This window comes from Miscanthus floridulus, chromosome 15 (genome assembly GCF_019320115.1).
Source record: "Miscanthus floridulus cultivar M001 chromosome 15, ASM1932011v1, whole genome shotgun sequence".
In the NCBI taxonomy this organism is placed as follows: Eukaryota; Viridiplantae; Streptophyta; class Magnoliopsida; order Poales; family Poaceae; genus Miscanthus; species Miscanthus floridulus.
The window spans coordinates 62063481-62074802 of record NC_089594.1 but is presented as its reverse complement, the minus strand read 5'-3'; the positions used below and the strand labels follow the sequence as shown (position 1 = coordinate 62074802).

Sequence of the window (11322 nt, the reverse complement as noted above, 5' to 3'; positions counted from 1 at the left end):
CAAATAAAAAAGTTTAAACCATAGAGTTTAAACCATGCCTTTATTTTAGTCACATGGAATTTTCAGCTATTTTTAGAGGCAGTTAGATTTCTATTGACAAGGCGGTTTATATACCATTTCTAGAGGCGGTTCTTAATAGAGCTACCTCTGACTAAAATAAAGGCATTCCTAAAATTCGTTTGTGTAGTAGTAATATATATCAGTTGAGATAATTCAAAAATCACATCTCATTGAAAATGCTGGAAAGCGCAGCGTTACACATGTCCATTTACATTCGAAGTCATGGATTAGCTACATAGCCATTCCTCACCCTTTTTAGCACAGCTAGAAGTTATTACACTCTCCTGGATACAAAACTTCCCTCATATTCTTCTTGGAAACTATATATTTGCCTATTCGGCATAACGATTTGTCCCGCACCGGTAAAAATCCTAGCCGTCCCTGCTTTGTTATCAGACGGTCAAGATAGGTACCTCGATCATACTTGTGAGCACACTCTATAGCTCAACTAATTGCATGCATGTAAGCCGCAAATTTATATGTATGTATTATAAACCCAGCAAAATTGGGGGTTCGAGGGCGAGTGATTTGGAATTTTGGATGGATCGATGGATGGGGATGGACGGATGGATTCACAGCCATATGGCGCCGGCACCCTTGAGCATGGGCACCAGCTTGCCGGCGAGGTGCAGTGACATGATCTTGTCGGTGGAGCCGACGAGCTTGCCGCCGATGAAGATGGCGGGGACAGGCGGTGCGCGTCCGAGGCGGCGAGCGAGCTCCCGCTCCATCTCGCGGCCGCGCGGGTCCTTGTCGAGCTCGTGGACGGCCGTGCACACGCTGAGCTCGTAGAAGAGGCTCGACACCGTGTGGCACATCGGGCACTGGCTCGTCGTGAAGATAACCACCGCCTTCTCCGTCGACAGTCTCGACACCCTCTCCGCCATCACCGTCTTCTTCAGCTGACTAGCTAGCTAGCGAACACTGGGCTAGTGTGTGTGTATGTGTGGCTGTGTATGTGCTGAAGTGTTTGTTCGTGGTTGTGTGCCTTGCGAGTGCAGGCTGTAAGGCCCTTTTATAGCGTGCATCCGAATCCTATAGAGGAAGTGGAGAATAGTGGATGCTTGTAAGAGATAGAGAGAGGACAGAGATTCGCAGAGATATATCTAGAGAGAGATTGTGCGCAATGGGCATAAGGATATATCTTCGACGACGTGTGCATAATACTGTCTCTATCGTTTAGTTTCTTTTTTGTTAAAATTGTTTTAAAAATATGTCGTCTGTTTAATTAGTATTTTTTAATAAATCATGACTAAATTATGTATTACACAATCCACTACTTTAGCATATGTTAATTGGCCATCTTAATAGCGTAATTTTCTATTGTCTGAATTTGTGTGTTGACAGTAGTGAAGCTAGGAGTTATAAACAAGTTGAGCCAAACGATTAAGCCATGCAAGTCAATTCAGAGCTAAGAAGATTTCTTTAATAATGCTACTATTTTAATTCAGGATAATTAGGCTAGTCTCAGCGAGCGTTTCATGTTCCAGTTTCTAAGTACGTCAAAACAATGCAGACAGTTTTATCCCTATGAAATTTTTATCATCTCTCTTCATATATACTATGTCATGTTTGGCTATCTAATAACTATGAACTCTCATTAAATCCCCACTAAGACTGGTCAGTGACAAGAAAACGACAAGATGATGGTACATATGACCTTTCAATTCTGCAATGGAATGAAGTAATTAATTGAGCACCTGTTTTTCAAGATATTTGAAGTGAAGTGTGAAATGTGCATGTAATATATATACTATCTCACTGAAAAGAGTGAACTACACATTGTGTGGCTTTCCAAAGTTGGAATGCCTAAGGTTTTGTTTTGAGCCAGAATTATTATATCATCTTGCTTCCAATCCTATTGAACCATAGACATCAAAGGGCAAGAGCCTAGTCATAAGGAAAATAGACCCTATGGACCATTAAAAAAAACTCGATCCGTGGTGGCTATACAGCCCCCCGGGTATTCCGGATTAAGAAGAAAATCGTCTCACACAGATCGAGAAAAACCCTGAACCCCTGCCCCACACTCACACAGCGGCACCGCAGCTCCATGAGATGAGCTAGCCACAGACCTGTGCTTTGGATGTGGGATAGATGATGGAGTTTTTTTCCCTCATGGTCGCTACGGTCGAAGCCACGAGAGTGAGTCCCTCTGGACTTGAACTCTGACCACCCTAGGAGGGAGGTACTAAGTGTAACAGAACCGTCCAAATTATAAGAGCACAAGTACAATAGCAATCACCGAAGTGATCACACAAAGGATCTCAAACAAACCAATGTACAAACTAAGATCGTACATGATTCAACACAACCAGTCACATGTTACAACAGGTTCCCAAATAGTTCTCATACATCGGAGTTTCAACAAAGTTATTACAACTCAAATTTAGAAGTAGCGGAAGCAACATAGTTTTGAAACAACATCAAGATAGTTGAAATACATAGCCAGTTTAGGATCATCTCCAACAAAAGCACATAGTTGAAATGATATAGAACGACCATACCGTTGGTGTTACTCTCCATCAACAGCAGGAGTTATGTAGTGCTTGCAATAACCATGGTACATCACATCATCTATAACAAATGAGAATAAACCCTGAGTACGAGAATGTACTCAGCTAAACTTACCCATCATAAACCAAAATAATAAGACACCAAGGAGTACGCATGGCTTTAAGAGGTAGAGTTAGCTTGACAACATTTTGCATAAAAAACTTAAGTAATATAACTTGGAGATTTAGTACCTCTAGCATCAATTTGAATACCTATTCAATTAAGCATCTCTAGATTAGCACCTGTACTATAGCAATCACTTGATTAAGCTAACAAGCATTAGTAACCATATCCGGTATAAGAGTAATTTGAGCAACATCATAACCATCAAGCTTCAATTAGTGCTTCTACGTTGCCGCTGCTCAGTCAAGTTCTTACTATTCGGGAGAGACAGCGATTCGAATCGATTCCTACCCAGCTAGGGAATTTATTCCTAACACAAATCGAGGCACACCCCACGAAGGTAGCCTCAGGTCATCTTTGGTACAATTCAGGACTTATTCACAGGTCCGATCAGCACTGCACCATCAGAGATTTGACCAATCTGCCAGAAAGATCGGGACCCAGTCCCTCCCTTGGACTCATGCCATTGGCTCTCCGCACATCCTTACTGCCTCCAGTGTGCGCACTTTCACTTATCGGGGCCCGACCTAAATTGAGCTACTCGGCTTCGCGGTCGTATCATCGGATCCAGCCAACTAAGTGCTAGGTATGCGTTCAACATGACATGAGGACATACAGCGAATCGGTCCTTAATCGACACAGACGAAGATAAATAGGCACCCAAGACCTCCATGCCTTGTTGCTTCTTTATCACGATCCCGCCCGGTCTTCTATATTCATTAACACATGGTTATATTCCACACTAGCACATATAGCCAACCGTGGTTTGTTATCCATCTATATTATGGAGGTGACAGGTAATCACCTGACTTCTACTGACTAAGCATGGCTAAGCATATATTCGATCCTGAACCTACATAGAATTTCAAGATATATATATATACAAGGAAGATATATGCAACAAGTGGTTCCAATCAATTCCTAGTACTTAATGCATCAACATAAAAGGACTCAAGTTGATAGTTCGAAAACATAGGAGGCTTAGAATACTCCGGGGCTTGCCTTTCACAAAGGTTGAGGGCTAGTGATCTGGGCACTTAGGCAACTATTCACCATCGGGCTCGCCTTCTCCTAGGACCTCCTATTGCTGCACTTCCTAATGCTCTTCTTGGGGATCGGCCTCGTACTCGAACACGGTAATTTCTTCTGTCGCACCTATTGCATGCATATGCAAAAACTAAGAATCATGAATGCATAAGATGGGTCGTGGATGACATGTCATGATAATGCGCATGGTTAAATGATGACTGTCATATTAGGTCATTAGGATGATAACCATGTTAACTTCTTAGTTACTGAGTAAGTGCATATTTCTTCTCTAGAATTTCAAGAATCCTTACTAAGTCTATTTTTGGACCATAACATAACAGCTACAAGTTTAAATCATAACTGGATTTCTACTCAACCAAATGCTATGATTCTGGACTTTCTGGAAAGATTTTAAAATTTCCTACAACTTTCATTTAATCACTAAAAGCTGATTCAACTACTATCCTAGCCAAAACAGGTAAACTTTCTAGGTCTATTCAAAAATTCCAGAAAGTAAGTATTTCGGAAGACCAACTTCTAATAGCTATAACTCTCAAACCATTTAGCCTATTGCCCTAAAATTTTGACATAAGCTAGATAAAGAAATTCGCTACAACTTTGTTATTGACCATTTTTACAGAAAACTCTATTTTACCTATGCAAAACACCTAGCAACAGAATCTATCCAAACAAGTTCTATAATTGAATTTTAGAGCCATAATATTTTACTGCATACAAGGAATCAAAATTGGGCACAACCAAAGGAACCAATAGTTCATAGGCATCATACACACTCTAGAAAATATGATGGTCAAGCCCAAATAAATTATTTAAATGCCTTTATTAATTTATTTGGACACTAATGTGAAATAAAGAAAATATAATAAAAGTGCACAATAAATTCTGAGAAAAGTACAGTCGTTCATATATGGTCCCAGTAGGCTCCAATAAAAATTTTATGCCAAATAGACAAGTACAACACCCTCAACATAAATGACAAGTTATAATGGCTGACTTTAGTGAAAATAGTTATCCCTATTCAAAAGTACCAAACAACATATTTCATATTTTTCTTAGCTTCCCTAAAACCCATTAACGTTGTACAAAAATTTGCATGGCAATAAGTTACTTATTTTCTCCTTATGAATTTGCTTAGAAAACACTATTTATTAAAAGATAAATAATAAGACCCTACTCCAATCAAGTTTACTGCAAAGTTCAATATTTTTTCTCACTAGAGCAAGTCAACACAAGATCAACAAAATTGAAATCATAATTTTATCACTTTTCTAGCTAAAGTTATATATTTTATAAGATTGCAAAGAATTTAAAAGCACTTATCTAGCTCCATTTAATTCTCCCAAAAAACATCCCAAATAGTGAGTTTCATATTTTTATCAAATACTACACTTTATGATTAAACAAACAAAATTTGATTCACCCCATTTGGACACACCTAGCTCTAGATATGAATTTTTTTGAAGTTGGCATTCAAATATGTGAAAAATAAAAAAAATCAACACAACCCAGTGACTGACAGATGGGGCCCGCTGGTCAGCAGGACCCATGCGTCAGCGACACCAAACAGAGGTGGTGTTTGACCGGCGATAGCTCGCCGACGGTGAGGTCTCCGGTGGTGACGTCATCACGGTTGCAGTCCCCGCACTCCCACGCACCCTGTGGTGTCCCTCGTTGGACCGAGGTGCACTAGAGCACCCTTGCCGGCAGCAATGGCGGACGGTGGAGGCGGCGCCACGGTATGCCATCATTCTCTAGTCATCATGGGCTTCGATGAGGTGCGCTACGGCGAGGCTATCAAGGGTGGTTAGGGTTCCGACGAAGCTATCAAGGGTGGTTAGGGTTCCGGTGAGGCAGCGGCGAGCTCCGACCATGTGCATGCCGCGGCGGCGGCGCACAGAGCACGGTGGCGCTCTCGCCGTTCCGGCTAAACGGTGTTGAAAGGCAGGTCTCCATCTTGCCATCTGCTAGGTCTAGTCTCACTCAACCTAATGTTCGCAAAAGAGACGGGAGGCGATAGGCCAGCTCGGCAATGGCGAGCTCAAACACCTCGGCGGCCATGGCGACTGCAGCGGGAGCGGCGGCGTGTTCCCGCACGACCAAGCAGTAGCATCAAGCCAAGCCCCTACCTAAGCGTAAGGATCACAAGACGATTACAAATCGGAGAAAAGGAGGACAGGAGGCATGGTGGAATGGTGCGGCCACGGTAAGCTGAGCGAGCGGCGATGCTCCGACGAGGTTGTGGCAACGGTGAAGCAAAATATGCCCTTACCAAGGCTCGGCAAGAGGGAATAGCGGGTCGGGGTGGAAGAGGTGACTACGGTGGAGGTGCTGGCAAACTGAATTGGATGGTGGTGCAGCGACGATGGCGCTATGCGGTGGTGGAGCATAGTGGCAGTAATGGTGAGCACGGTGCTCCGCTAGCGAGTGCGAGAGCGAGCTAGGGAGAGGAAGTGAGCGAGAGAGATGCAGACGGGCGTGTTGTAGCAATAATGAGGCTCTCCCCGGCCAGACTAGTGGGGGCCACACCGACATATGGTCACCAAATGGCGAGCGTGGCCTGCGACAGTCGGCCACCACCGGCCTGCCCTGAATCGACATAAGCCGTTTCAGCTCGACTGAAACCATCACCTTCCTCACTCTATATCTCTCAAACCAGCGTGATTCAGTAAAAACTATAATAATCAAAGTTGTAGAGCTACATGTAAATTCCAACTTTTCTTAAATGAGTTTGGTCTAGATCGGCCTAGTTTACGAACTACAGCACATCAAACATCGGTACATTGAAACTGTAACACAATTGTAATTTATTGCTACTTGTGAGCTATTTTTGAGCATGCTATGCACCGAATTAGGTCTGGACCCAAAAATAAAAGTTATTACTCGAGTCAAGTACTACAACTTTGCTTAAGGGTGCAATGTCTTGCAAGCACTCTATGCTATAGTTCAACTTAGGTCAAACATACAACTTGAAAATGGTATGTTACACTATAACCATGACTTAGGGGCCAAATTGGTCCAAGTCATGAATACCAAAGTTGTTCCATATGACATTCTAAACATGTTTAAGGTACCCCTAAGGTCCCATAAGTATTTTATACATTGGTCACATGTAAACCCTAGCATATGTAAAGCATTTAGTGACAACACATATAATATAGGCAATCATAGAGATACAATTTGAGATGCTCATGCTCATGAATGATCAATGATCCTTGTGCTCATGAAATGCCAATGTCAAATGCATGCTTAACACTAGGGCGTTGCACTAAGCCTGCACTGACCAACTCGGTCAGACCTATGGATTAAGTTTGCTTTGATGTTTGATGAACAACATGACTAATTGCACTAATGATGTTTGCTTGTATATAAGTTATAGTCCAAATAAATGCAAGGTGGACTTGGACTTAGGCAAAGTGGTGATTCGGATAATCAAACACCTCAAACAACACATTAGAGGACATGTTGAAAGTTTAAAACACAAGTTAAAAGAAGCTCGGACAAAGACACGCGAAGAAACGAAGTTCATTGCACACTTTTGTGTGCACCAGACCTATCCGGTATTAGCAGAGAGGAAGCACCGGAGTGTACATATGCATTGTCCCATGGGCTGCTGCAATAGGGGCACCAGAGTTGTCCGGTGTTAGGTGCTGAGGAGCATGGAAGCGCAAGGTGAGCACAAGAGAAGAAGAAGGTGTGCTGGATCACTCACAGGACATGTCCGGTGACAGCAACGGGCCAACGGAGTGCTTACCAAAGCATTCTATACTATAGAGAGGGTTGTAGCGCGGCTTGGAGGCAGTTTCAATGCACCGGACCTATTCGGTGTAACATCAGAGCCCGCACCAGACTTGGAAACCTCCGACGGTCATCTTCAATGGCTAGTCAACGTGGCACTCACCAGATCCCTCCGGTGAGTGAACCGGAGTCCCGTGCATGCGCAGAAGCTGTTGTACTTGGAGTTGGAGCTATATACCCCCCATAGCCAGCTCATTTGAGGGTGTCACAGTGTGATGAAGATATAGGAGTGTTGAGACACTTCACCAAGTGCTCTAGGCACCACAAGTCCTTAAGAGAAGATAGGTGATTAGTGTAGTGCTTAGGCTAGTTAGACCCGTTTAATTGTGCTTGCTCTAGGTTTAGGTCTAGTGTTTGGTGAGGTGCTGATCGTGATGTTTTACATATCCTATGAGTGTATATTTTTCGCCTTTATACATCCCATTGTCACTATGGACTACAGGGTTATTATCTAAGTTGTAGTTGCGTATATATTTGCACATATACGTGAAGTTCAATACAGGATCTTAAACCCTACAATACATTATATACTCTATTAGATTTAGTCTCACGTCAAAAATTGATGGTAAAGGAGCACAACATATAAGATGGGAAATCCTCATCCATCGTGCTAGTATTTTGGGTTGAATTAGGTCCAAGTCTTTAATATGTTATATATATGGGCTCCGATAGACTTGGGCATGAGAATGGGTACGTATAGCCAGCTGGACCGGATCTGCTGCACACGTACAACATACTCATTCTAGCATAGTACGGAGTGAAACCACTTTGAACTTGATTGATCAATTTATTAAAAAAGCTTCAATATTCATGATATCAAATATTGCATATATTTTTTGTATGGGATACCTACGTTGTGTTACAATTATAAATATTGATTGTTTTTTATAAATATAGTTAAAGTTTGACTAAATATGGAATTTGATGAACCGCATCTTTTTAGGACAAAGGTAGTATATGTGAAGGTTAATTTAGGCAATATGCATGCAACTTTACTATGTCCGGCCAGCCTTTCATCCAGCCAATCAATTGCTACACATACATTCTTAACTTAGCAAAGTAATCTTTTTAAAATGATGCAGTTACATCATGATTTGACTAGAATTTTATTGGGAAAATGGTGTTATTGCCCTTATGCAGGAGTCTAATTGCGATTTTGCCCTTGTTTTCTCAACTTTGTGATTTTGCCCTTGCTATTTTGAATTGAATCATCCATTTGCCCCTGGTTTGGATGCCGTCAGATGGTCATGGAATAAATGAATTAAAAAGATTCAAAATCTGAAAAACAAAGGCAAAAAGATCAAATTGCCCATTATCCTTGTATTCAGCCTTTGTAAGGAAACTGTGCCTTTCTCACGGGCCGGCTGTATCGACCGGGGCGTCGGGGGCATCCGACGGCGGCGGCGTTGGCAGCGCACGGCGCGCTGTGCGGCAACGGCTCCTGGCGGGGGGGGCTCGTCGCGTGCGGGGCAGCTCCTCCTCCCTCCTTCCCGCTCCCCCCGGCGTGTCTCCTCCTCCCTCCGCCACACTCCGGCGCCCGCTCGTCCCGGCGTTGCCGGCTAGGGTTGCTCGAGCTTCCTCCGGCGAGCTCCCCTCCACACGAGCGCGAGCTTCCTCCGACGAGCTCCTCTCCATGCGGCTTCCTCCAGCAAGCGCGAGGCGCTCTCCACCCCAGGCGCTGCCACCCTCCTCTAGGCGCGCCCTCCACCCCAGGCGCCGCCGTCCTCCACCCAGGCGCTGCTCCCCGGGGCCATGAGGTTGGCTGCTCGTTGCCGTCCCCTAGGCCGCCGCAGCCCTCCAACGCCCTGCCTTGGATCTGTCCTACCTGGGATCCATGAGGGCTGCCCATCCTGCTCACGCTCTCGCCTGGGATCTGAGCGAGAAAGGAGTCCGCGCTGGACGAGCAACTCGGCGACGATGCTTCCTCGCCGACGTCCCTAGCTCCAGTGTGTGCTCGATGGACGAGCAGCCTGGCGATAACGTCTCCGAGCATCTCGACGGACGAGCAGATCCCCGTGGCTCCCATTCTCCACCAGCGTGTCCCCGCCGCCGGCTGCCGGGCCGGCCGTGCCTCTCCTCCGCCCCTCCTCTCATCCTCGGCCATGGCCCTCCTCTTATCTCCGGCCACCCACGGAGCTCCGTCCCCGCCCGCTGTGCAGTTCCCGCTGGTGCCGCTCCTCCTTCCTCGTGCTGGTGTTGCCTATGACCCGGAGCCGTCGCCCTCCCGCGCCCGCACACGCGCCGACGACGAGGAGCCACCACGGGGCCGACCTACCGGCTCATGCATGCGGCTACGAGACTGCTCCGGCGAGCTGCGCCCCCTTGCCTTCCCCGCGGTTGTGCCAGTGCCCTGGACCGTCGCCGTTTTTCTTGATGTCGTGGACCGCCGCCGTTGCCAACTTCCTACCGCCAAGAACCGGCCAACCGAGTTCTCGATGTCGCCCTGGTGCTGTAGAGCCGCCCTGCTCGCGCTTTCGTGGACCGGAGCACGAGATTGAGAGCTGCCCGTGCGCTATCCACGTGCCTCCCCCGGCGGCGTTCGCGTCCTCGGCACAGCGCACAGGCAGCCCGGCCCCGCGCCCCGTCCCCGTACCCCCAGCGGCCACAGCCTGACCCTACGCCCCAGCGGCTAGGCCCCAGCACCGCATCTCCGATGGCCGCGCCATGGCCGGACGGTCAACCCCGCGCCGCGCACAACCGAGCCTTGGCCAGACAGGGGCAAAATCACAATTAGGCATAAAAACAAGGGGCAAAATCGCATGGGCATTCATGTCTTTTGTACAAAGTTTAACACCGTTAGGGGTGGAAGACGGAGCAGGGGCAAACTGATGCTTCGTGAATGGCACAGTAGAGGTAAATTCACAAAGTCAAAAAAAATAGGGGCAAAATCACAATTTTGATACAAAACAAGGGTACAAACGCAAGAGCCCCAATTTTATTAAACTTACATTGTGACTTGTCAAAATGAGTATATAATACAACGATCATGCTATGATTCTTAGCTACTGCCATGCATCTGGTCCAACATATAACAGAAAGATCCTGCCATGGAAGTGGAGCTTTAGTTCCATTTGTGGCAAGTGCTTTATTTAAACGACCTATGTGATCAGAGGAACCGACCCAGAGAATAAAGAGGTCTATATATAATCAAGAAAATAAATAAGGTTACTTTTCCCGATAATATAGAGTATTGTCCATTTTTTTCTTTATTCTCGGCCCATTATTGATTCTTTTAAGTTGACTTTAATTTGATAATGTGATTAATGTTTTCACTTGTTAACATATATATGCACACATGGCACAGCACCATATCAAATAGTCGGCTGCCTTGGTTATAGTGAGGCGTTGCGATGCTCTTTAAAATATATATGAGTACATGACTCTTTCGGATGCACCTGCTGATCCTTCAACTGCCGCAGGTCGAATGCAACAATTTAATCCAGAGGAGCTCATTCTTAAGTGATCAATTTCATAGTTTTGTAAATAGATTGCTACTTATTAACAAAGTTATTATCATGCTTAGGAACATTGGAGAGGATCATGTGGTACTTGAATAGAAGTGTGGAGGCGGAGAAGACCAGCAAGGACGTCCAAGTCAAGAGAGAAGCCTGGTCCAATTTGAGTTCGAGTTAGCCTCGGCCTCTAGGACCAGCCTGTAGTAAAACGGACGTCCCAAACGCATACGGACTCTGTTTTTGATGATCCACATATGCATGAAAAGATAATTTCATAAGCTAA

General features: G+C 45.2%; 1 protein-coding gene across 1 annotated transcript; it reads right to left on the bottom strand.

The window, feature by feature from the left end:
- Positions 1 to 209: 209 nt before the first annotated feature.
- LOC136508894 (glutaredoxin-C15-like) lies at positions 210 to 1034 on the bottom strand. Its single transcript, XM_066503673.1, has one exon. The coding sequence runs from the start codon at positions 945 to 947 to the stop codon at positions 633 to 635; it is 315 nt and encodes a 104-aa protein (XP_066359770.1). The 5' UTR covers positions 948 to 1034; the 3' UTR covers positions 210 to 632.
- Between the last annotated feature and the right edge of the window lie 10288 nt (positions 1035 to 11322).

Coding starts and splice junctions, on each gene's coding strand:
- LOC136508894 (XM_066503673.1), bottom strand. CDS start 947: ATGGCGGAGAGGGTGTCGAGACTGTCGACGGAGAAGGCGGTGGTTATC.